We start from the raw sequence: 26,090 nt of genomic DNA, 5'->3' as shown, positions 1-26,090 counted from the left end.
TCATCGTCTCCCCAACACCCCTCGCCGCGAGAAATTCAAATCCCGACAGAAATCGCGAAGTGTGGCTTACACGGCGAAATTGAATTTTTAAATTCGTCCGTGTCGGGATTTTGACCTTGTCGGATTTCGACCCTGTCGGGATTTTGACTTTTGCCCGCTTCGCTTCAAAAGGGTGTGATGCGGTCTCGTAGGGACGGCTCGCGAAGTCCTCACTCCACTTTCCTTATAGTGTTGGCCTACTACATTGCTGATAGCTCTTATTGATATGACAGTATGCTTATTGATTATATTGATTGACAGCACGTGGCTTAAATGTGAATTCAGTTTTGAAGGAATTGTGGCCAGATTGTTTTCCAGGCAGAGAAATTTCGAGAACTTTGACACAGTAAAACCCCTCTTAACTGGACTGACCATATTCGCTCAAGAAAAATACGTGAAATCGTACTTCGAAATACGGGAAAATATAAGACATTGCCAATAATCGCCGAAATTAAGCCTAATCCTAAAATCCCGTATTATTTCAGGAAAATATGGTCATCGCTCATTTTACTCACAGTTCGGTTCAAAACAAGATCAGCTGATGAAAATGTTGTTTGTTATCGTATAGGGAGGGTGTGGAGTAGGGTGACCATATGTCTCGTATTTGCCGGGACAGTCCTGTTTTTTTCTTTTTTTTGACCGTCCCGACTTTTTGGTGAAAGTGTCCCGGTTTTTCCCGTTTTTTATATGACGCCTACTTGGATTATAAATATTTATTGAAGTCAAAGATTGAAATTACTTTTCAACTCATAAATTATATTATGATTAAGAACATTAATCTCCCATATTTATCTTGGTGAACGTTTTATTTCGTGGGATTCATTTTAATCCACTGCAATTTGCTGTAATGCTTTATTTCCCGCCATGGCGATTTTTCCGTTAAATCAGCAATATTTGGCAACTTTTTCACTTTTGGCGTCATTTTTGGCGATTATTGGCGATGTCCCGTATTTCCCCGTATTTGGAATTCCAATTTCCCGTATTTCTCTCGAGGAAATATGGTCAGATTAGTGTGGGGGAATGAGTAAGAGTTGGGAAAGGCAGAAGTAAGCGGAAAAACTTACAGCGTTTTCCCGGTGTCAACATTAAGGCATTTTGTCTGTAAACAACTTTTGTTATTGAATGTTGTTTCTTTAGAATTAATCACGTTATTCCATGGCGATAAAGCTTACTTAATTGAGTTCTACTATCAGAAATTTATGAAGATTGCTGTAATTTATAAAGAAGTTATGATGCGGTGAGAAATCATACCTTACAAGTTCAAGTTATAGGTATGCTACTTGTCCCAAAGAATTTGAAACTAATGGTTCCTTGGAGGAAATAACAATATTAATATAAATTTTCGAACAAATCGAAGAAGATATTTACATGCTTCCCAGTGTGTCCTGGTCATATTATGTGTTAGTTTTTTTTTTTTTTTAATTTTATAAATATATCTTTGAATACCTTTCGGAAAAAAATCCCAGTTGCAAAACTAGCTTATTTATATCATTATGAAGAACACGGACCATTTTATGATTAGTTTTTTTCATCTATCAAGAAGGATATTTGTTTCTTTCGTTGATTACCTGCTGAAATATAAAAGGTTTCCTTAATATTTGATAAAAAAATGAATAGTTCTCACATGGAGAAAAATTTAGAGGCCAAATGCAAAAATATAACTCAAATCTTGCAACGTGAAAGAAGTTAAGTTTGCATCAAACTCTTCAAAATTTTTTCAAAGGGTAAGTATGAAAGTATATATCATTCTTTTTTTCTATTTTTTAGTTTAAATTGAGGATAACCTAACCTAATTTAAAAGTTTAATGCCGGGCACAAGGCCAAGCCTCTTTCAATGGCAACTTAAAAGACCCTCGGGGATGAGCACGGAAAATTCTAGAGAAATCTCAAGTCCCAGGAATATTTTGAGTTAGACGTCTTCATCTAAAAAATTTAGAAATGGAAAAATGCAACCACAACCTTACTTTGTGAGAGAAGAAATGTCGCTGTGAAGAAAGCCGGATATCCATGAAATTTCATCTAAATCCTGACTCGCTGTGATTAGCCAGTTTGGTAGTCTTGCTTTACCATTGCCTGAGGCTGTTCCTAGATAGTAGAGATAATTATGTATTAGGATGAATTGGGAGCCTGAAGGCAGCAAAATAATTTTTAGAAATAATGTCAGCATGTCTACTAACATGGAAAGGATCTTCAAGTCCTTGACAAGTCAAGGGATAACTTTTGTGGAATTTTTTTTCCAAAAGGGAAATGCTTGGCATTTATGAAATTTTGGTTGCCACTTTTCCTAATTCTTTCAGTTAATAAAACACTCGAAATATTTGTGTGGAAAACCTATGCAAAATTTGATTAAGATGTCTGATAATTTCATGCAAATGAAAAATTGCCTCTTGGAAAACTGGGAATAAATATTATTTTTAATTATTATAATTGTAAATTACTTTACTAAAAAAATTATAAAGAAAAAATTTGATGAGAAAATTTCTTTCATAGAAAAACACTAGTTTGTTCCAGGTCATTATGCCGTAAGGGTAACAAGAGAATCTGTATTGCCACCTATATAAAACTTTTGATATGTCATTATTAAACCGGAGACTGAGAATGACACAATATTTTCTGATTTCGTGACAGTGGGTCTTCCAACTTAAAGGGTCATTCAGTCCTGGAAAAGTTGAAAAAAATTATTTAGGACCATTTTTCGTGGGAAAAAAACCCATGCGATGCTCTTGAGAAACTTAGCTGATGCCTAAATTTTTTTTCAATTTGTCAGTCTTGGCTTTGTATATACCAAAAACAATTCTCATTTGGGAACAAAATAAATAACACCAACTATCTTTCGACTTTTCTTTGAGAATTTCACGACACAATACTTATTGGAGATCATCCTGAAGTAAAATTAAATTTTTTAACTGGGTTTGAAAGAAAAAGAAAAAAAAAGTCTTAATATATCAGGAAAAAGGTTATTGAATATAGCAGAACTTGACAAATTAAAATAAAGAAAAAATCTACTTATCAGCTAAATTTCATTGGAGCCAAACCTTTTTTTCCTGAGGAAAAACAGTCCAAAATAATTATTTGAAGTTTTTTAAGCCATGGCTTCATTATAGAAAATAATGGTGTATTTTCATGAATAAAATAATATTTTTATGAAATTTTCTTAGCCTATTCCATTTAATATATGTGCTAAAAATTTTCCATAAAATTTATGAAGTTTTTTTAATTATCACTGAATTAAATAGTTTTATGCATCATCTTAAATCAGCTTTTGTTACCTGTAAATCATCTGTCATTTGAGTGATTGGCGTTTCATGCAAAACGTAAGACATCAGATTCGCATGACGTTGGTTTCAAACAAGTGACTGATGTTGAATTTGACAGTCCAGACCAGTGTTTTCCGAAGAAATAATTTTTAAGAGTAATTTCTCTCCTCTCCAAAATTTTAAGGGGTATTTTATTTATTTATCAGTGAGAAATCTATTAAAAAAATTACCTAAAATTTGAAGGAGTATTTTCACTCCAACAAAATTTGGAGGGGTGAAATTGAATTTTGATGCGTATTGGAAAACACTGGTCCAGATATCACAACAACCAGGGTATTTTTAAATGATGAATGTATTCGATATTTAGATATCATGTAGGAATAACATATCACCCTTATATTATAAAAATGCTTAGGTTTGATGATTAGTACTTTGGTTTTTAATAAATAGGATTTTATTTTGCTATTTCAGTGATGATTTAGAAATCCAAGAAAAGTATGCCTATAATTTTCATTCCATTTTAAATGAGTGTTTTGACAGAGAAATTCAGTATTGGTTATTCACATGCCCGAAGAAAGTGAACCTAGGTGAGTTTGATAGTAATATACTTTTCTTTCTGAACGTGTCAGCTGAACATCATTTTACAATTTTATGAACATAGGAAGAAAAAACATTTTTTTTGATATAAACCTATACATAAAATTTGTTATACAAAGATAATTATTGGTTTGTTTGTACAAACTTTTCGCAGTTTTAATTTATGAGGAAAATCTCTGAAATATATACATAGGCCTGAAAGCAGAGATCCCGTTGTTTTGCAAGCCAGTGTACGCCATTTTTAAAGAAAGCTTTATGCTGTGAGAACAACCAATCTTTCACAATGCTCTTCATCTAAGTGTATACGACTAATAGCGTTTATGGGAGTTTAGATATAACTTTAAACTAAAATGTGTTAATTCTTTTTTTCCTCCATGTAAGGGCGGCTCAAGCTTACTTGCCACTCGGGTGCGAAGCCTCATGTGCCGCTCCTAGAGTGGTGATTTATTACAAGGTTGATTTTTATTCATAAATTTATTTCAAAAAAGTGTTTTTGGTGCTCCAGGGACTGGACAAGTGAGTAGCCCAATTTTTCCTTTGCCTTCATTTGACCATTCGGGAAAAAATACTAGGTGAGGGAACCAAAATGCACAGTTACCCCTTTGTGGTCAGGGTCCCTGATACAGGATGTGTGGGCCATGGGAAGAGGATAAGCCGGAAGCAGAAGAAATAAGTCTTGCATGGACAGAGATTCCGTCTCGAACTACACCTGGTGGATTACTCTCTTGTTTCTCTCAAACTTTTGACATCTGATCCCTGGGCCTATATGCCTAGAATGCTCTAATAAAAATAAATGTTATAAAAATCAGATAAACTATGTTTTCCTTAACCCATTACATGCCAAAACCCCTATTATTTAACTTTTTCAAAAAAAAAATTATATAAAAATGATAACATGGATGGAAGGAAAACTATTTGGAGAAAAAAGTTTCATTAAATTAAAATTAATTAATCATTATTTATTAAAAATTTCAGAATATTTTTATTCAGTTTGTAATGTTTATAGCAGTCAGTTCAAGATTTAGGTACAGCAATCAAAACCAAAAATTTCACTGCCAAATTAGAAATGAAAACAAGCATCCCCTAAAAATTGACAATGGTAAATATTGGGTTAAACCAAGGGTTCTCAAACTTTTTCCACTGGCGGTGCCCCTTCTCTTAATCAATGCTTATCTGTGGCTCCCCAAAGCAATTTAACAGAGAATCTCCTTGAAAAACCTTTGTCCAGGCTGGTGCTCCACCCCTGATAAAAAAAAACCTTTGTCCAGGTTGGCAGACAAACCCACAAAGGTTGGACCAACCCACAATTTGAGAACCCCTGGGTTATATGAATCATTAAGAGTAAGCAGACATCAATATTCTAAGCTTGACTCAAGCATAAGCGCCAGAACCTAGGGGCTGAGGCCATTTGAGCTCCCCCCAAATATCAAAAAATATGCAATGCACCACACCTTCCCTCCCTCTTGAGTACGCATTTGAGTCCTGTATATACGGGATGACTGACAACTTTCAGCCCCCCCCCCCCACCAATGTTTTCTTCATGTCGGCATCTCTGGGCATGAGTCAAAAATGCTGCAATGCACTAGTTCTAAATGTTTTTTCTATGCTAAATTCATCTCACTATGCTGAAATTATTTTCTCTTAAGTTTGAAAATGATTTCTCATATTGAAATAAATTTTAAATCAATAATTAGGAAAATTAGATGTTTAATTATATTAGATTTATGTTCATAACGATGATAAGAAAGTAACCACGTGCTTATATCATGCTTTCTTTTTTAATAGTTCATCGATGAGGGTACGTATTAGCCTGAAGTTGTTACTACTAATTTTCACAGTGATTGTTATCATCACTACACTATCATACTGGACAAAATGTGATGTCAATCTTCCAGTAACAGAGAAACAGTGGCATCTGAAGGACCCATGTCCTAAACTGACTTCACAGAAATCATTTCAGGCTGATCTTTTTCAATTTGATGAAAAAGAATATTCTGAGTATGATCAGCTAGACACTGATCATCAGATTAACTTGCGTGGCAACTTGAAAACAGTAGAAGAGATAGAATGTTTCATAAATGATGATTACTCTGTTCCATGTCGACAAGAAAATGGTGAAGTGTATGTACCATTTTCTTTTTTGCATAAATACTTTGAAATATATGGAAAAGTTGTGAAGCATGGAGGTACTGAACGTTTTGATTGGCAACACAGCTATTCACGAGTATATTTCCCAAAGACTAAATATGATCCTAATGGACCATACCTGTGGTTTGAAAATTATAACGTGGAAGTCAGAGATCGAGTCAAGTGCATCAGTGGAACTGAAGGTGTGTAAAAGAATTATTTTAATTGAATCATTATTTCAACTTATGGTGTTACAGTTTGTTTAGTTATTATTGTAATCAAGGAAGGAGAAGTTATTTAAGGAGATTTAAAGGGATATAAATGAAAAAAATACAGTAGACTCTCTCGATAGTTCAGTCATGCATTAATCTGGCCCATCCAGTAATCTGACAATTTTTAGGTGGGTTTTCTTTGAGTATATATATATATAGAAGAGGAAAACATATCACTGTGCATGTCTATGAACAGAAGTTTATATTATTTGAGTGGGCTTTTTCAATTGATTTCCAGTAATCCGGCGATTTCGGTAATCAGGATTACTGGAATCACTCACTCATCTGGAATCATCAGCATACTCCAGTCTGATATGTGCTGGATTAGCAAGAGCTTACTGTAATGAAGATAAATCTGAATTTGGCTTGCACACAGAAGATTAAAGTTTGCTGACAAAGGAGTCAGTTTGCTGGTAGGAGTCAGGGCTTTGCTTACTTTTGCTGCTAGAAGGGGGTTGGGAGGCACAAAAGATGTTTAATTTCTACTTTTGTATTGGCCTATATATACACCTAGGGTTACCAGATTCAAAAACTGAGAAAGGAGAACTCCTTAGCATACGCCCTCGATAATGCCATTTTTTCTAATTTCTACAACAAATGACACTGTTAAACCAACAAAAAATTCACCACCACAATAATTTTTCCTAACTAAAGCACAACCACTAAAAAAAGTAAAAACAGAAAGAAAAAGAAACAAATAACAATTTGTGTCTCTGCTAAAAATGAATAGTTCAGACTCTCCGATCAGTTTTATTGCTCTTCCCTCAGAATGTTTTTTCTTCCAAGAGCATTGCTTTTTTTGTCAGAGGTGATTTGCAAATCACCATAGGAAATAGCGTTGAGTTTTTTTTATCCTATTCTCTTTATTTGTGAATGGAAGAGGTAACACCCTCCCCTTATTTAGTACACAGCATTAGCTGTTGGTGAGTAAACAATCGTATTCTCAAAATGGATGTTGCAGTTTTGTTCTTCCAGAGCTGTTTTTTCTGGACTGTTTTTTTAATATTATTCTGGAGCAAAAGCTTGGCCGTGGTTAGAATAGTATCTGCCCTACTTGGAGTCAACTTGGGTTCTTGTATTTTGGGAATTTTGGCAGCAATTGGTCAAAGCGTGGGAAAAAAATGTCAAACACTCATGTCAATGAAAAGATTACAGAGTGAAAAAAAAGAATTGGGAAACCTGAAAAGGAGAACAAAAGGGCAAATTTTCTAAAACGTAGGAGTAAGCTTGAAATGACATAAAAAAAGGACGTCTGGTAACCCTACCTACACCCCACCACAGCTGATGCGATTATCTAGGAAATGATCACATAAACAGTAGGCCTATCACTTTTATTAATGTTAAGGACGCCCTACAGTCACATGTATTGTCTCATGGCAGGGTTCCCTAGAGGCATTTTTCAGCATTATAATGTTTTGTTACATACAAAGCAAGGACATTACATGCATCAGGGGTCTGTCCAGCCGGAATTTGGGTCCGGAAAACGGACCCTTCACAAAATTCCGGGGCTAAAAAACGGACCCTTCACAAAATTCTGGGGCTAAAAAACGGACCCTTCACAAAATTCCGGGGCTAAAAAACGGACCCTTCACAAAATTCCGGGGCTAAAAAAAAGGATGTTTCACAAAATTTGGAGGATAATAAACGGATCCATCACAAAATTCCAGAAAACGAACCCTTCATGAAAATTACGTCGTAAAAAACGAACTTTTGCGACTGCTGTGCGACAAAATTCTTATCAGTTATGACCCTAGTTGTAATAGAAAGCCATTGATCTTTTTTTTTAAGCATGTATTGTTGGCCCAACACCACCACCCCCTCCCCCATAGATGAGTAATCTTATCTATAGAAGTTGTTGGTTGGATACCGGAAAACATGACCTTGAAAAGGCGATCGGAGAAAGAGCGTGACCTTGAGAGGGCTTTCCTTGTTTCTAGTCTTCTGGTTAGGACATCCCGCTGGTTGACCACGGATTGACCGCGTCCGATATTTTATCGCGCAACCTATGCCATTATACAAACGCTTTAGCCCCGCACTTCTCCTCAAATGGTCTTTGAATCACAACAACAATCATCAACAATTGTAGAATTGGATTTTTTGTGCACGTTTTTTTTCCTGTATTGCGCTTTCATTTTTGAAAATTTAATATGAAGCGTGGTCGACCACCAACAGGTGGAAATTCAAGGAATAGTGATTACTACATTAAAAAAATACGGCCAACTGACGTTAGGGGATGCAGCTCCATAACATCGTTTTTTAAACGAGGATCTGAAAACGTCACCAAAAAGACGTCAGATACAGATAATTCCAATTGTGCTAACCCGGAAAAAATTACTGAAACATTGCTTCCTTCATCGGTTTCGAACCACGCTGTCGAAACCTTGGAAACGGCGCGATACATTACCGATTTATCGGAGGCGCCTAAAGACATTACCGATTTATCAGAAGCGCTGAAAGACATTTCGGATTCTTCGAAAGACATTGCCGATTCGTCGGAAGACAATTCCGTTTCTTCGAAAGACATTACCGATTCGTCGAAAGCGGTGGAAGACATTGCTGATTTATCGGAAGCGCTGAAAGATGCTACGAATTCGTCGGTAGAGCCGGATTTTAAGAAAATTTCATCTACAGAAGCTAGAAAAATGGGTCTAAAAGTACCGAATTTGTTGAACATCGCACGTTTTGAGAAGCTTCACAGTTGGCTATGTTACAGCATTTCTGCATCTGGCTTTCTTTGCAAAATATGTTCTACATTTTTTGATAAGGGACCCTGGATTGACCAAGGGGGTGCAATTTGATGATCACCCAACACGATGTGTCAACAAGCATATATATAGCCAGAAACACAAACAAGCTGTGAGTGCATCAAAAACTAGGAAAATGATAATAAAAATGAAATAAAATAGGAAAATGAGGTTGCTGTTTAATTAGTATTACTTTCACTGCTATTTTGAACGTTTTCACAAAAATAAGGTACATTTTCACAAAAATAAGGTACATTTTCACAAAAACAGGACCCTGTGCAAAAAGTCTGGACAGACCCCTGTGCATGTTCCCACCTGGCTGCTTTACCTCCTTGGCCTACATAGTTGCAAGATCAATTGCTAATCAAACTGATCATTTGAGGTATCAACTTGTACAGTCCACAAGTTGCATGATCCCGAGCATAGTTTCCCAAACTATTTTGCTCATAGACCACTTTCTCAGTGATCTCATACGATCCTTTATTATATACGTAACCATAATTGTCCCTCCAGAGAAGATATTGCCTACTTTGGAAAACACTAATCTAGAGGCTCTGTTTCTGCAATTATGGCTAGATATGCCGTAGGATATGATATAGAACTTGTATGTCTTCGTGCTTGCCTGTATCACATCTTGTATCCAGTATAGGGGGTGACCAATTAAATAACTAGTCTCCTTTTATGTGTTCAGTTTTCTATTACAGTAAAACCCCTCTTACCGATCACCCCTGTTTTATGGCCAAATAAAAATATCCTGGCAAAAAGTCTATTTAAATAACGTATTTTGAACTTCTATTTAACTGTCACTCTCAGATACGGTCACAGACTCCATTTTCATCATTCGTTCCATTGGACTAAAACCCCTGTTCGTATACCAATAGTTCCAATTTTGGTTCAAATTATGATCGCTAGATAGCAGAAAAGGTTTAAATATTTGATCACAAATTTTTTATATTTGGCTACATTTGAATGAAATTTTGGCTTGAAGTTTGTCAATGTTTGGCACCTGATGTTCGTTTAGAATCTGAAATCATGTGTTGCTGTGATTGTCCTATATATTTTACATCATTCCCTGATGTTTAATATGGTCAGCTCTAGTATAATCATCACTCTGTATCACTAAGAGAAAAAATTGTCTCAAATACAATGAGAAATGTAAAATTTGAGTTCGTGTTCTTGCAAATGAATTCAATGCATTGATTAAATACATTTTCCTGTGAACACAATGATAGAAAGTCATTGGATTTAGTCTTTCAGCTTAAAATGCATTTTGTAGGAGTTGAAATACTCAGCAAAATCCACCACACCACGACTGATCAGTTTTTCCAAAGATTGTTGTAGAAAGTTGTTCAGCATGTAAACTTTGTATAACATTTCTTTTGTAATTTTAATTTCATATCTATGCAATAATTGTGTATTTTCATGAGTTTAAACAGATCTCATATTGTCAGAATTTCATTCATATTCAAATAAAGAACCATTTCAATTGCTGTTAATACAGTTTTCCAAATTTTTTGTTCCATCGCCCCTTCTTCAAAATTTTTTTCATTCTCATCGCTCCCCAACTCAAGTCAACCCATTAGGATCCTATACTAAATGCAAAGCTTGTACCGCCCCCGCTGGACAATTAATACAGGGAACCCCCCCCCCCCGATACGGTCACTCCTATAGTTTGTTTCAGGTTAACTTTGCAGTGAAGAGAAAGGTAGAGCGTGTATTCCTTCGCCACAAAATATAGTTCCCATACATCGGAGGTTTATGATGATCATTTATATAGAATATTTCAAATTTTTTTATGATTTTGAAAAAGATACTGAAAAAATACAGTTTTGAACCAATGGATTTTGAACCAATTCGTTTAAAATTTTTAAATTAGAAAAAATATTGGTTACCATTATCAAAAATCCATGGCTAGCTCATGAACATTTTGGCGCGATTTCCAAGAAATTTCCCCCCCCCCAATATTACTATTGTGCTTTTTTTTGGTTGCACAATTATCTACATATATTATATGGTCATTTTGTTGAATTTTCCGATACAATTTTTCATTCAGTTTTGCATGTAGTTATAGGCCTACACGCCCAGACAAATATTCAATTAGTTTTTTTTTCTCCCGAAAATAACCTCTAACGAATTCAGATATTCACTCATAGATTACAGGAAGTGTCCCTCTTTCACAACAGCGCCGATGCCGTTGTGAGAAGCTCTCTTTATGGGTGTAGGTTACGGTTCCAGACACCCCCTTTTTTTTTAAATTATCTATTTCTTGCCGTGTTTGTAGGATAGGGGTGGTTTCCGAATTCCAATAGCCGATAGCGGAGAATGTTGACATAAGTAATGTGTCTTTTACACCAACACCATCTTCTCCCCCACAGCAGAGGCTGTTCCTCCAGATGCCTCTCTCTTCAGTGTCTTTCCAGATAAATATAAATAAGCAAGCGAGAGAGAGACCCACAATGGTTTAGGCTTTCAGTGTATTTTTTCCTTCTGTGACAGTTGAATCTTTGTTTTCACTAGAGATAGACACGCTAAAACATTCTCCGTTCTTTTTGGCAATAATGCTTAAAGCACGTTATTGAAAAAGAAGAGAAATTTTGGATTGCAGATGGCCTGATGGAACACATGTTGGAGCAACAACAATTAATAAGTAATAGAGAATCCGATAGTTCTACAACTTCAAGTGAGGATTCCATAGAATGGGAATCCGTAAAAAATGTCTAAAACTGTAGCGATAACAAGTGGCATCGACATATATGCATTCGGGTGGGTGTGCGACGGAAATTTCGGCAAGAAAAGTGAGTAAAAGAATTCTAAATTCCCTCCGCCCCGTATCATTTTTATTATTATTATTTGGGGCTATTCCCAAATTTAAACGTGAAAACCGGGTTAATAGGAGTTAATAACATACTTTTCAATAAAAACAAATTTAAAAAACCACACTTTAATTTCTGAAAGTATCGATAATGATTTTTTTTTTCATTAGCTAATTTTTTGTTACTAACTGACTACAATTTTTTCTACAAGCATTCCGTTACACGTAAAAAATATTTGTTTTCTGCGAGATTGGCGAGAATCAGCCATACCTTACCGAGGCCGCGCATCGATACATAGGTTAAAAGGCTTTCGTTGTCATAGCAACGAGTGATTCTGTTCCCTCGTAGCTTCCTCTTCACTGCAAAGTTAACCTGAAACGGACTATAGACCCCAAAGCAGAATGTGCCAAAATCTGCAACGTACGTCGCAGAACAATTACATACATCGCAGAACATTGTACGTCGTAGAACAATGCTACTGCAGAACAATTTGGAAGGATTTTAAGAAAAAGTGCAAAAAAACATTATTACATGTATGGGAATTTTTACCACAGAACATTTCCAGTCAGCTGAGGACTCGTCGCAAAACAGTGCTAAACATTCTGCTTTGGGGCTCCTAGAGATGTGAGGTGAGAATATTCTCTGGAGAATTCTGGATGTAAAAATTGGAGAATAATCAAGAATATTCGTTTTCCTTTTAAGTAATGAAATTTTTTTGACTAATTTTATTTATATTATGAAATATAAATCAGTTTTCCATTTCCTGAAGCATTTAAAACAAAGCAATTTTTGACATAATCACCCTCCAATGACAACTTATTTCGGCACAGGTACGCCTGATAGAAAACGAAGTTACCTACTCCCTCATTACCCAAGGTTGGCCTACCGTTAGAAAATTTAAGATCCAGTTCGTTTGAAATAACGTCCTGGTACTTCTTGACCACGCTGAGGACTGAAGGCATGATAAAATAGTTGAGAAATCACAAAAATCTAATTATAAAAAAGTATAAAAAAGAAGAAATGTAACGGAAAAATACAACCTGGCAAAAAATCCGAAAGAAATAATCTGAGGTAATCCGTTGGAAACTAGAAACGAAATGACGCTACTGCACAAAGGGAAAAAATGCAGTTATCCTTTTGAATCGCCCGCGCTTTAAGCGCCATCTATAATGGATGGGTAATGGAAGCTTCTAGAAAGAAGCTACTGAGGAGCAATCTAGAACAACGACAACCCGGCAAAGCTGGCCGGCAGACACAAGAGCGCCGGCATTGGCGACTTATAGCACCCTTGGCGATCTGGATTATATTGGATTTGGCGGTCTGGATTATACAGCCCCTGTACCGAAAATTTTGGACATCTTAAGATTTAACCCTTGAAAAATTATTTTAAAATTACATAAATTTTCAGAAATAAGTTCAAAACAAAAATGAAACCAAAGTTGATTGATAAAGGAAGCTATTCTTATATAATCATCTTCATTCTAAGAACATACAGTACTGTAGTTTTCTACAGTGCACGTACACTTAAATTCTGTATCACTCATACTTCTTTAAAAGTTGTGCAATTCAGCCATGTTAGTTTAATTTTCTTGCTTTCAAACTTTAATATTGTGTTCTACAAAGTTTAATATTCCCATCTTCTTGACAGGAAGAGAGATGGGGACAGATATTTTTGAGAATATTCTCTCGAAGGATTACTATTATAAATTACTAGAGAATATTCTTATCGAAAATAATAAGAATTATTCTCTAGTTATTTATAGAGATTACTGGGAAAAAAGTTTGAATTATCAAAAATTCAAATTATCCAATTAAAGTATCCTGGATCTGTAAAATGACTAAAAATTGCAGCTTTATCATCAACATTCACATAGGATAATAATTATCTGTCATTAAAATTTTAACATTAGTTATATACAAAACTATTTCTCAAATTTTAATAATTTGTAACTATAATAATCGCTCTTAGCTGCTACGTTATTCCACTGTTCTGGAATCAGCATAACTGCAGAATTTCTTGACCATGTTCAAAGTCTGATTTACGGAAACATGATCTGGATACACGGAAAGTTCATGATCATCCATTATGAAACCATTTCCCAAATTTTGCTTATCATTCTTATGCTATCAAAGGAAATATACTTTCATTGACATATTATTACAATCTGAACTTTCTGATACTTTCCATACTCTTGATGATGACAAAAAGATTCAGATTTTGAATGCCATGCCTTGATCTATAGGTTGAAAAGCATAATAGGTATTAAGTGATACAGTTTTGATGCACTCCAGCTGAACAATGTTGCACATTAAATTATCAAAAAAAAGAGTGGAGGAAAAATAGTCTTTTCAGACTTTTATTAATTTCTTGTTTAACTACTTGATCGAAAAAGTCTGGATCCTTGAATTTTTTCCAAACTAAATATGCTCATATACAAAAATCATGATTTTTTCCTCCAAATTCGAATTATCTGAAAAATTTGAAAAAAGTTTGAATTAAACAAGAAATTTTAACATTAAATTGGATAGAAAACTCAAGGGAAGTTGATAACAGTTTGAATTATCCAAAATTTGAATTAACCAAGTTCTACTGTAATTACATCACATGAATAATACAATGTAATGACGTAAATAAACATACAATACAATATTTACAAATGTACTTACTATGAATAACGAGAGAGAAGGACTACTATTAATGATAATTTACAGACTTACTTTTGTCTGCAAACTTATTTTTTTTGTGTGGCTTTGAAAAAGAATCTATCCAATGACACTTGCTTTTCCCATTTTTTAAGATTTCTCAGAAATGTTAAAGTGCATTGTCATTGGCCCAATTCATTACTTGCACTGCTACAGCTTTATTTGGGTAGTTCTTTTCTAGAAACAGCAGCTTTTTGCACAGATTCCCACATTCTTCACATCTCTCTAATCTTATTTGAAGTGTGGAACTGAAGGAGGGTACATTTCTCTTTCTCTTCCAGTCTCATCACGAAATCTCATTCATAAGCCCTTGCTGTTGTGGAGATTCATCAGTGTGGTCAACTCCTGGTCATGTTTCCCCACTAGTTCTTGAATGTCATTCTCATTTGCCTCTAGTCCCATGGTCCTTCTTAAGGACACAATCTCTTTGACAACTGGTGGTTCCTGTTCATGAGCTAGCTCCTCAAAGTCTCGTTCAATAATACCCACAGTTTTCTCCAAACAAGATTTTTAAAAAACTAAGTGCATATACGCTTGGTTACAGTGCTACATCAAGTTTCCCATCATAAACAGTCACACTTGCATTGTGTGTTCATTTTTCGAGTGGGGCATGCTGACCAAAGACTGTAGGAGAAAATATCTGCAATTTTCCACAGGATGTGTGTTGACAAAGGTTAAAAACCATAGACTCAGTTGTGATAACGTGAAACTAAATAAAGCAATATGCAAAATTTTTGCTCATAATGCAAATCACTTGTTAATCAAATCAAACTTTGTTAAAGATTTTTGCTTGCTAACCACTTGCTTGTTTTGCCATGCCATATGGGTGCTGTTTTTAAGCCTTTACTGATTTACGTATCTGTTCCATTTTAATATCAAATCAGTCATATAGATGATGGCAGTTGTCCACTGAATGGTAATTTGTACTAGAATAAGTTTTTTTTATATGCAACAACCATAAATGTAACTTCCCTGTTAGGCGCTCTTGTAGGAAGAAAAGAAAACTTCCAGAGAAAATATTATTTTATTTACAGTGAAAAAAGTTGTTCTAAATTTTTAAAAATGTCAGACATGTTAATTTTTTTTTTAATATAATTTTCCTACTTACAAATATAACAAAAAAATGCAATAATAAATGTGATATTTTTTGGATCGAATTCAGGAAAAAATGAAACAGTTAACCCATTTTTGACTGATGTTGCATTTGTGCAATGCTTTAAAATTTTTTTCAGTTAGTTTTTATTCATATTTTTGAATGAAATTCAAATTTTTGGAAATAAAAAGGTAAAATGAATGTCATAGTATATTTTTAAATTTGTTTATAAAGAAATTTAATTTTTTTATGGCTTTTCAAAATTGAATTTTTTGGAAATTTATCCTGATTTTTTCAATCTGGTTTTATTCCCCATGATCAGGAGTAGATGTTTTTAAAAATAGAAAAGAATATTTTTCTTAAATTTTTTTTGTCACATGATACATGAGGTTTCCCAATGTCATAATCACTAATTATTTTAATTGAATTAAGTTAATTTATATTAATTAAAAAGTTTATTAATTTTAAATTCCCATTAATTACAAAGAAAAACATGCTAAATTAATATAAAATTTTTTGAAACTTCTCAAATACGTTATTTAAGTAACCAGTTATCATATATAAAAAATAGTACAATTTGGTCATGACTTTGAGAAGCGGTCAAAACTGGGTTAAGGAGTTAACCAAAGTTCCACTGTATCCTCATTTTAATCATTACTTATATTAATATTACACTCACATATGCATACAGTTTCATTCTACTCTTTCATCAACTCCTTAGTGGTATGTGGTTTTTATTTGGCTTTTATTTTGTGATCAGATATTGCTTACTTTCAAGATATTTTGTAGTTATTATAGGTGTTAAGTGGATCCCGCTTATAACGTTCCTGCTTAGTATGACTTCTTTTTATGGCCCCAACTGTTACTAATACTAATTGAGATTTCCCATTTAAAACATTTTCCCCACTTACAATGATTTTTATGACGTTTTTTTGAAAAACGTCCACTGTAGTTACAATTTTATTTTTTAGGAGTTCCTGTTTCTACACAGTGGGATACACGGGGACATTTCTACCCTATTCAGATTGCACAATTTGGATTAAGTCATTTTAGCAAAAACTTCACTGAAGTCTCACACTCGCTTGTGATTTTGGATGATGGTGAAACCACATCACATGGTCATTGGAATATATCAGCATACAGATCGAGAGAGACTTTGCTTAGAAAACTAAGAGATACGAGTATCCAGAATACAGTTTTGGAATTTAAAGCTTATGGTACATTGTTTTATATTAATTACTTTACATATGATACATTGTTTTATTAATTTTGTTTTACACAGTTTGAATTTTTTCCTATATTGGATAATTTTTTTTAAACCAAATGTCATGCTTATTTAGGTTATATTTTTACATTCACTTGCGGTTTTTCTTTTTGTTAAATATATATATACAGTGCAAGACATGATTATAAGATACTCTTAAATTTTAGTGAACGTACAAGGAGTGAAGTAAAAAATATAAAAAATTCTAAGCTGTTTTATGACAGTGAAAAATAACTTTATCAAATATTGGGAATATAAAAAAAGATTTTCATATATATTATTTCATGGAAAAACCAAAAATACGGTATACGTGTTCAGGGTGTCTACCATTACGGAAAAGTCACGAAGTCCCGAAAAAGTCACAAAATTTGAGTGAAGGTGACAGATTTTTTTTGATTCTCCAGAGATTCCCCCCCCCCCTAAAATCTAGGCTTTGGAGAAGCTGTGGCATTCAATATTTTTTTCTTGCTCAGGTTTTATTCCTATTTTTTTTGCCTCGGATGGATGGGTGAGTAGCAACAGAAAAGAACAATGTCAATGTGTAGCCACCCTGCATTGGGGCAGACATTATATGGGTGAGGCAAAAAAGCTAGACTGGATGAACAAAAAAGATTTTTTTTTTCTTTGCTTGTCCGGACCTTTCAACATCTGTAATGTTCCCCCTAAAGCAGTGTTCTTATGATCGCATGATAATTTCTAGAGGAGGAGTGTAATAGATCACAGCAGTAGAGAGTCCTCTTGGGAACAATATTGGTTTTTCGTAGAAAGGACATGACCTTCTCCCCCCAAATCATGGAGCAGGGCTGTTGGATCTTTGGTGGGTCCTCAAGCCAGAGTTTTCACTGAGTGGAGCTCTATAGTGAATTTATGGCATGAAAAAACAATAATAGTGCTTGTCCCGGGCCTTAAGGTTGCAGCTCATCTTTGTGGGGGCCAGGTGGAAGGGCACAAAATTTTTCCCCACGAAGGAAGAAACATTTTGTTTTAAAATTATTCCTTTTTTTTAATTACGTCTATCTTTACCGACTAGCTATAGCAAAAGAACCCGGTTGCAAGAGTACCCCCGTTACGGTTTGAATATAGACAAGGTTCTAGAATGCAAGCCCCGGACGCGTTGTCTAGGATGCCCGACTCAGCTAATGTTGAGGCAGACGTTGAAGATAAAATTGATAATAGGTTGTACCTTTTTTCTTTGTTGGATTTGTCTGAATTAGTGACGCAGCAGCGACTATAGTACAGTGATTTAATTAGTTATTTTGAAAAGAAAAGTTCTGGAGAAACAATACAAAATGAAAAAATTGAAAAGAATTACATTTTTGAAAATGACATTGTTTTATTTACGTAAAGGTAAAAAATTATTGGTAGTTCCTTCGTCTTGTAGAGATAAGTTTCTCTTTGAGATGCATAACCATCCAATGTCAGGACACATGGGTGTCTGTAAAATGTACCACTGTTGTATTCAGCGTGCTTACTGGCCTGGGATAAGAAAAGATGTAAAAAAATATGTTCTCGCCTGTAAAGTATGTCAGACTTGTAAATTCGACAACAAATGGAAGTGGGGGGGAAATTATGTCAACTTCAGTTAATAGTCCCGGAGAGGTGGTTGGAGTGGACACCATGGGACCGTTCCCTATTTCCTCTAAGGGAAATGTTCATTTGTTAGTCGTAGTCGACTATTTTCCTGAATGGGTTGAAATGTATCCCTTAAGGTGCATCACTACCAGTGCTGTGGGGAAAAAGTTTGTACACGAATATTGCACACGGAATGGTTTTCCAAACAATTTCGTCTCCGACAATGGGCCGTGTTTTGTCTCTAATGAAGGAAACATGCAAAGAACTTCAAGTTAACCAACGCTTCATTACACCCTATCATCTTCAGTCAAACTTAACTGAACAGGTCAATTAGACCATTAAACAAATGATTTCATGTTATGTACAAAATGATCACAAAAATTGGGATAGAAATTTGTCCTTTTTTGGTTTGGCAGTGAGGTCTGTACCTTCTTAAACAACTGGTCAGTCCCTGGCAAGGTTGTTCTTGGGTAGAGAACTCGTTTTACCCTTTGGTTGGATTATGGATCTTCCAGTTTGGGATCGAGTTAGTCTACTAGAAAAATTACTCGTACAAGTTAAAGAATGAGTTAAGAAGCAACAATGCCGACAAAAATATTATTATGATAAGAAGAGATTGCAACATAGTTTTAATGTTTCGGACATTGTTTTGGTTCGTACTCACTACTGTTCCAGTGCTCAGGGCAACATCATGGGAAAATTAAAAGCAAAATGGGATGGTCCTTTCCAAATTAAGATAAAAATTACTCCTGTGGTCTATCTCGTGGTAGATTTCGAAGATAGAACCGTTGGAAAGTTTAACGCCTGTAACATTAAAAAATTCATTGGGGACGGACAGGAAAATTCTCACTTGGCATTGAGTTCAGGAAATTTGACTCTAGCGAATATCACTCAACGCAATTTGGATGAGCGGCCCTCTGCGAAGGATGGCCAAACCAAACACATTGATGGTTCCGTCTTGCAGAACTCTCAAAACATAAATTTGAGTGTTCCGGTTGCTAGTAATAGTGGTTCAGGAAATACACTTCCTAAAAGGCTTCAAAGTTCTCTTGGTCCCATTGCCGCATAAAAATTACAGATTCCTTTTCAAAGAGGCTGGCAAAGAGTTCTCGTAAAAAGAAAAAAAGGACCTAGATCAGATGTGTACTATTACTCTCCATACGGGAAAAAATTTCGAAGTATTGTTGAGGTGTGTAATTTTCTTCGGGGTCAAGATACTGATCTCTCTGGTAATAATTTTTCATGTAACAGTAATGTGAATATACAGGGAGATAGGAGATTTTTAGGAACTTCAAAAATTTCCCTTGAGAAATTTTTTTTTTTATGGTCGGGGGGAATGTAACATGACGGCCTCCGGGTCATGTTTTTCCTTAATAATCCTAATATCAAGAGAGAATGCTTACCTTTAGACCCCAGGGACTGCTTAGCTAGCGGAAACCACCGAAGGTCTTGCTAGCATTCCGGTATGGGCTAGTTCGTTTGCTTAGTCTTTTGGCTGGAGGGTGGGGTCTTCCAGTCGCTTGATGAGGATGAGACTGCAGGTCGGGCTGCTAATGTCCCATCTAAATGAATCTCTCAGCAATATTTTCATAAGTTCTTAACCTGTTGGTGCCTCCTGGGAGAGATGTCACCTAGTCTCATTGGAGGTTGTGTTCCTTTTATACGTTTAACTATAAGTTTTATGCTGTTAACTTAAGCATTTTGTTTGCCGGCGGATGGCCGCGGACCTCCGTTGGTAAACCTTCCTGATTGTCGTTGGTCATGTTGGGTGAACCTTGCCAGTTCACCTGACATGTTGCCAAACGATAATTTATTGTTTACACTAATATTCTGAAACTATATGTAAATTATGTCAAAGTGTATGTTGTGACGTAATAGTTTTCTTGTTGTGACGAAGTGTTTCCGTGGTCCAAGTGGACCAAGAATATTTGTTTCATGATTAGTATGAATACGGGTTGTGCTTGTCGGACGTTCGCATTCCTTTTCACCTGATTCGTTTTACGAGTTCATTTCTCCGATATTGTAGTAGAGTGGTGCTAGTTTTTCACTAATCGGATTAAATGTAACGAAACTTCATCTAGCCTTAGGCTTGGAACCGTATCCTGTGATGTTTTTTTAAATTTGCATTTGTGTCTCGGCAGGTCCAAATTTTTTTTTTAATAGTAACTTTGCATATGAGCGGTGACTTAGCTCTTCTAACGCTAGCTAGGTGACAACGGAAAGGTCTCTACTCCTAGAGTTTCTGGTCTTGGTCTAGTTGGTATCGCCAACCACGTACAATGGATGGGTCGACTGTGGCTGTTCTCAACATCTGCCTCATCGCAGCCTGATTCCCAACCTCCTGCAATCCTAGCCCTTTGGCACTCTCTGGGCTGACGTCCGATGATTGCTTCACCTACAGACTTACATCACCTGCATGGTCAAATTCTCCTCTCAGTTTCAATGTTGTGCCAGTTCTAGACAGTGCCTCTTGAAATGTGGTATTGCGGTCCCCAGCGCACTCCGTTCACTTCGGGGCTAATGTGAATCGGCCACTGTCTGGTCTACTACTCAGAAGACATCCACTTGAAAACTGGACTTTGGAAATCGTGTGGAAACGGTGACTTTCCTCTAGTCACATGCTGAAGTTCCGAACCACATTCAGATAAGTGCAATATGTGAAAAAAATTTGTGATATAAACTGAAGAGCCAAAAAAACTGGTACAGGCATGCGTATGCAAATAAAGAGATATGGAACCAATCAGAGTACTACGCTGCGGTCGGCAACACCTATATAACACAACAAGTGTCTGGCATAGTTGTTAGATCGGTTACTGCTGCTACAATGGCAGGTTATTGAGATTTAAGTGAGTTTGAACATGATGTTATAGTCGGCGCACGAGAGATGTGACGTAGCATCTCCGAGGTAGCGATGAAATTTGGATTTTCACGTACGACCATTTCAGGAGTGTACCGTGAATATCAGGAATCCGGTAAAAAATTAAATCTACAACATCGCTGCAGCCAGAAAAAGATCATACAAGAAAGGGACCAACGACGACTGACGAGAATCATTAAACGTGACAGACGTGCAACCCTTCCGCAAATTGCTGCAGATTTCAATGCTGGGCCATCAACAAGTGTCAGCGTGCGAAACATTCAACGAAACATCATCGATATGGGCTTTCGGAGCCGAAGGCCCACTCGTGTACCCTTGATGACTGCACGACACAAAGCTTTACGCCTCGCCTGGGCCCGACAACACCGACATTGGACTGTTGAGGACTGGAAACACGTTGCCTGGTCTGGCGAGTCTCGGTTCCAATTGCTTCGAGCTGATGGACGTGTACGGGTATGGAGACAACCTCATGAATCCATGGACCCTACATGTCAACAGGGGACTGTTCAAGCTGGTGGAGGCTCTGTGAAGGTATGGGGAGTGTGCTGTTGGCGTGATATGGGACCCCTGATACGTCTAGATACGACTCTGACAGGTGACAGGTACGTAAGCCATTGTGCATTCCGATGGCCTTGGACAATTTCAGCAGGACAATGCGACACCCCACACGTCCAGAACTGCTACAAAGTGGCTCCAGGAACACTCTTCTGACTTTAGACACTTCCGCTGGCCACCAAAATCCCCTGACATGAACATTATTGAACATATCTGGGATGCCTTGCAACGTGCTTTTCAGAAAAGATCTCCACCCCCCCCCTCTTACTCCTACGGATTTATGGACAGCCCTGCAGGATTCATGGTGTCAATTACCTCCAGCACTACTTCAGACATTAGTCAAGTCCATGCTACGTCGTGTTGCGGCACTTTTGCATGCTCGCGGGGGACCCTACACGATATTAGACAGGTGTACCGGTTTTTTTGGCTCTTCAGTGTATATAAATGTTCTTCATTTAACGTTATACTAAATTTTTAATATTGTTCTTAAGTAAAATTTGTAACAATGTTTACTTTTCTTGTGATTGAATAAATGTCTTGATTTGAATTCTGTCATTGAGTTGTTTCCTTTTGCTGTCAAAGAACTTGAAAGTTAAAAGTAGAATCTGGGAGTGCACTAAAGAGATTGCACATCGGACTCGTTCGCCATTAATTGTGTTGCAACACAACGTTTAGACCAAATTTAAAGGAGTACCAGTATTTCCAAAGGTGTGCGTCGCGGCTCCTAGGAGTGTTGTGGAGAGTTGAAAATATTGATTTGTGCACCTATGTTACAATATCTGCCAAACTTTTTGGGAAGCTGCCGATGAACCATGAATTACTCAAGGGAAGCAGCTGAAAAAAGAGAACCATTGGAATACCGTGAAAAGCTTGCGATCTAGACCGACACCTTAGGCATGACAATAGAGCAAATAACAAGCATCTAATATTGGACTTCGAAAAATGTAAATAGGAAAAGGAATATGTGAAATACATGCGTCCTTCAGAAGGGCCCTTGGTTGGTTTAGTGCAGTGTTTCTCAACCAGGCCATGAGTGGTTTATTATTTCATTTTTACCCATTTCTCTTGTATGTGCCCAGGCCTTCCAATCAAGAAAAAGAAATCAACCGTGCGGTGGGATTCCAAAGGTTGAGAACCACTGGTGTAGTGGCCCCACATCCTGCATTAGGGCCCCCCTAAGCTAAGATCTTTGGTGGGCTCAGGCCAAATTTTTCATGGGCCCCATATAGTGAATTTATAGTGTGAAAAAACAAATGAGAATTATCTCATTTAGGGTCCCTACTGTGCTGCCTTCCTAATTGGAAAATCGGCCGGACTATGTACCCTTACACTATGGTTTCGGCTCTCGTATATATAAGAAACGCTTCTCATTTTTTTTATTTTACCTACAGCAATACGTTTTGTCTGTGTAACGTATTCATGGGCCCCCGGCATAAAAGTCTGAGATCGTCATCACATATACACATAAATGTTTACTTTTTGTTGTTTTTCGTCGGCAACGGTGGTCATGTGACGATGATCAAAACCGATCGTGATGTTGCCGGCCTACGATAACATGTAAATGAAATTACCTTGAAGCCAATTAGTTTGTTCAGACATGTGCGACCGAGAGTTTTCCCTTTAAATACCGGCCATACGTTGTCGCGATCACTCTCTTTTATCACTGCATTTTGTCTCCAATAACTTCTTGTTTTGCTAGCTTAAAACGACCAGCTGAGGTCATTAAACTAAAAAATCATGTCATAATTTGAATAACTTCTGTTCTCTATTTCCCGGCTGGTTCGGCGAAAATGATTTTATCACACACACGAAAAGTGATGTAAATGAAAGTCTAATAGCCTTTTACGAGTTTTACAGCACTGATCTGGTAACTATCGGCCTGCTCTGGATGATGAAACCCCAAACGGATCGGTGAAGGTGCCGATCTAGACGTTTCGTTATCCTATGTTCTAAGACGTCAGCTTTACTAGTTTCCGAGGACTTTCATCTCTAATCTCAGAGAGATCTTTGCTTGGTGTTGGTTACTGGTGACTTGCCATGAACTCCGGAACCTTGTTCTTCAATTAGTTCTACTAACGTGGATGGATCTGCATCGTGTCTACGACTGGACAGGTGATGTTCAGCAGAACATGGACTTCCTATGGTGAGATCGAACCATATCTACTAAAATGAAATTTTTTAACTGAAAAAAAAAAAACCCCACTTAATTGTAAAATTGTTCTTAAATGATAAATTGAGAGTTAACCTGTGAATGTAAATTTACAAAATCCGTTAAATGTAATAAAGCAGTTGAAATGATACAAAACAAACTTAATTATTTATTTTTTACTTGTTATCTGCCTTAACTGAGGATAATTCGAACTGGGCATGTAACCCCCCCCCCCCCCCCATAAGGAATGTTACAAATTGGGGGCTCGACCGGGCTCTCTACGTAGATCGACACCTTCACCGATAATCCGTTCGGGGTTTCATCATCCAGAGCAGACCGATAGTTACCAAGTCGGTGCTGTAAAACTCGTAAAAGGCTATTAGACTTTCATTTACAGAACTTTTCGTGATAATATCATTTTTGCTAAACCAGCCGGGAAATAGAGAACAGAAGTTATTCAAGTTATGACATGATTTTTTAGTTTAACGACCTCAGCCGATCATTTTAAGCTAGCCAAACAAGAAGTTATTGGAGACAAAATGCAGTGATAAAAGAGCGATCGTGACAACGTACAGCCAGTATTTAAAGAGAAAACTCTCGGCTGCATGTGTCTAAACAAGCCAATCGGCTTCAAGGTAATTTCATTTACATATGATCGCAGGCCGGCAACATCACAATCAGCCTTGATCGTTGTCACATGACCACTGCTGCCGACGAAAAACAACAAAAAGTAAACATTTTGTGTATATGTAATGACGATTTCGGACTTTTACTCCGAGGGCCCATGGATACGTTAGGCCCCTTTCACACGAGCACTAAAGATGCAGGCGAAACCCCCGCGTCGATCAGTAGTGTGTTCAGCAGTTTTAATTCGCAGGACGTGTTTTCAACGATCGTGGGTGCTTCCACGGAGCTTGCTTTGGAAAGTTGTGTCGTAAGTGGCAAAGGAATTCAGACACGACAAAACATTGATGAGGGGTGGGGATCTAGGGTTGCCAGACATCCGTATATACGATCCTCGAGGGCATATGCAGGAATGTACTGCATTAAATATTCGTGATCTGCTGAGGGCTTAGGCAATCTCGCCAAGTTCGTTGAAGCCATAGGGGATACGGGGGAGGACAATAAAGACGATCGCGCCGCTGCTCCCCCCCCCCCCCCCCCCATTAAAAAAATTATTGGCTTAGGCAGAAGAGCAGGTGGCCATTAGTTCTCCCCTTTATGCTTTTGCAGAGGGGCTAATGTGGCTTGAGCCCCTAAGGTCCAGTTTCTATGGGGCTTTGTATTTAAATCAATAAGCAATAATTACAATGCTCAAGTAAAGAGTTAGAAATGGATGTGCTTCATTTGTCAAAATGATTAGAGGACAATAATAAATGATTACACTACTTTACTGCACGCCAACTCCGGTCATATATCGCCATACATCAATTTCCAACCAGGGAAGTTGGGTGGGAAATGAAGGCATCATCTATTGGTGGTTGCTTCAGGCTCAGTAGGTAAAGAACTTATTTCTGATGTTTTCCCTGGATTCTAACCTGTAGACCTTGATGGTAACCTTCATCGTGGAAGACGAGCAGCTTACCACTGTGCCACTCGGGCAAAATGATTGCACTGCTTTACCGCACACCAACTCTGGTCATATATCGCCGTACGGCAATTTCCAACTAGAGGAGTTCGGTGGGAAATGAAGGCTCCATCAATGGCCGCCCCAGTTTCGGTGGGTAAAGAACTTGCTTCTAACGTTCTATGCCCGGATTCGAACCCATGGACCTTGATGGTAACCTTCACAGTGGAAGACGAGCATCTTACCATGCGCCACTCGGGCCCCAAAATGATTACACTGGCATTGAACACAAAAATTTAAACAAATCCTTTTTAAAAGGGATGGACAACACAGTAAAACCATCTGGGCCATCTTAACTTATTTATATCAGACCGTGTGTAATTTACACATTTGGCACTATGCTTTTGGAAGTGGTATCGAAAGAGCTGGCATTCTTAAAAAACTTACATATCTTCATAAT

The 26,090-nt window shown here is 36.9% G+C and overlaps 1 protein-coding gene across 1 annotated transcript in view; it reads left to right on the top strand.

Moving 5' to 3' along the window:
- Positions 1-1,104: 1,104 nt before the first annotated feature.
- Hsepi (D-glucuronyl C5-epimerase) overlaps positions 1,105-26,090 on the top strand; it is a 41,291-nt gene continuing 16,305 nt past the window's right edge. Inside the window, exons 1-4 of the mRNA XM_089239269.1 lie at positions 1,105-1,763; positions 3,768-3,883; positions 5,679-6,223; positions 16,617-16,862. Coding sequence (XP_089095395.1) covers positions 3,861-3,883; positions 5,679-6,223; positions 16,617-16,862 — 814 coding nt within the window. The 5' untranslated portion in view covers positions 1,105-1,763; positions 3,768-3,860. The remainder of the gene's footprint in view (positions 1,764-3,767; positions 3,884-5,678; positions 6,224-16,616; positions 16,863-26,090) is intronic.

This window comes from Pholcus phalangioides, unplaced genomic scaffold, assembly GCF_987345545.1.
Source record: "Pholcus phalangioides strain wild (caught in Gottingen) unplaced genomic scaffold, Ppha-v1.0 ptg000011l_1, whole genome shotgun sequence".
Taxonomy (NCBI): Eukaryota; Metazoa; Arthropoda; class Arachnida; order Araneae; family Pholcidae; genus Pholcus; species Pholcus phalangioides.
This window is presented reverse-complemented; position numbering and strand designations above follow the sequence as displayed.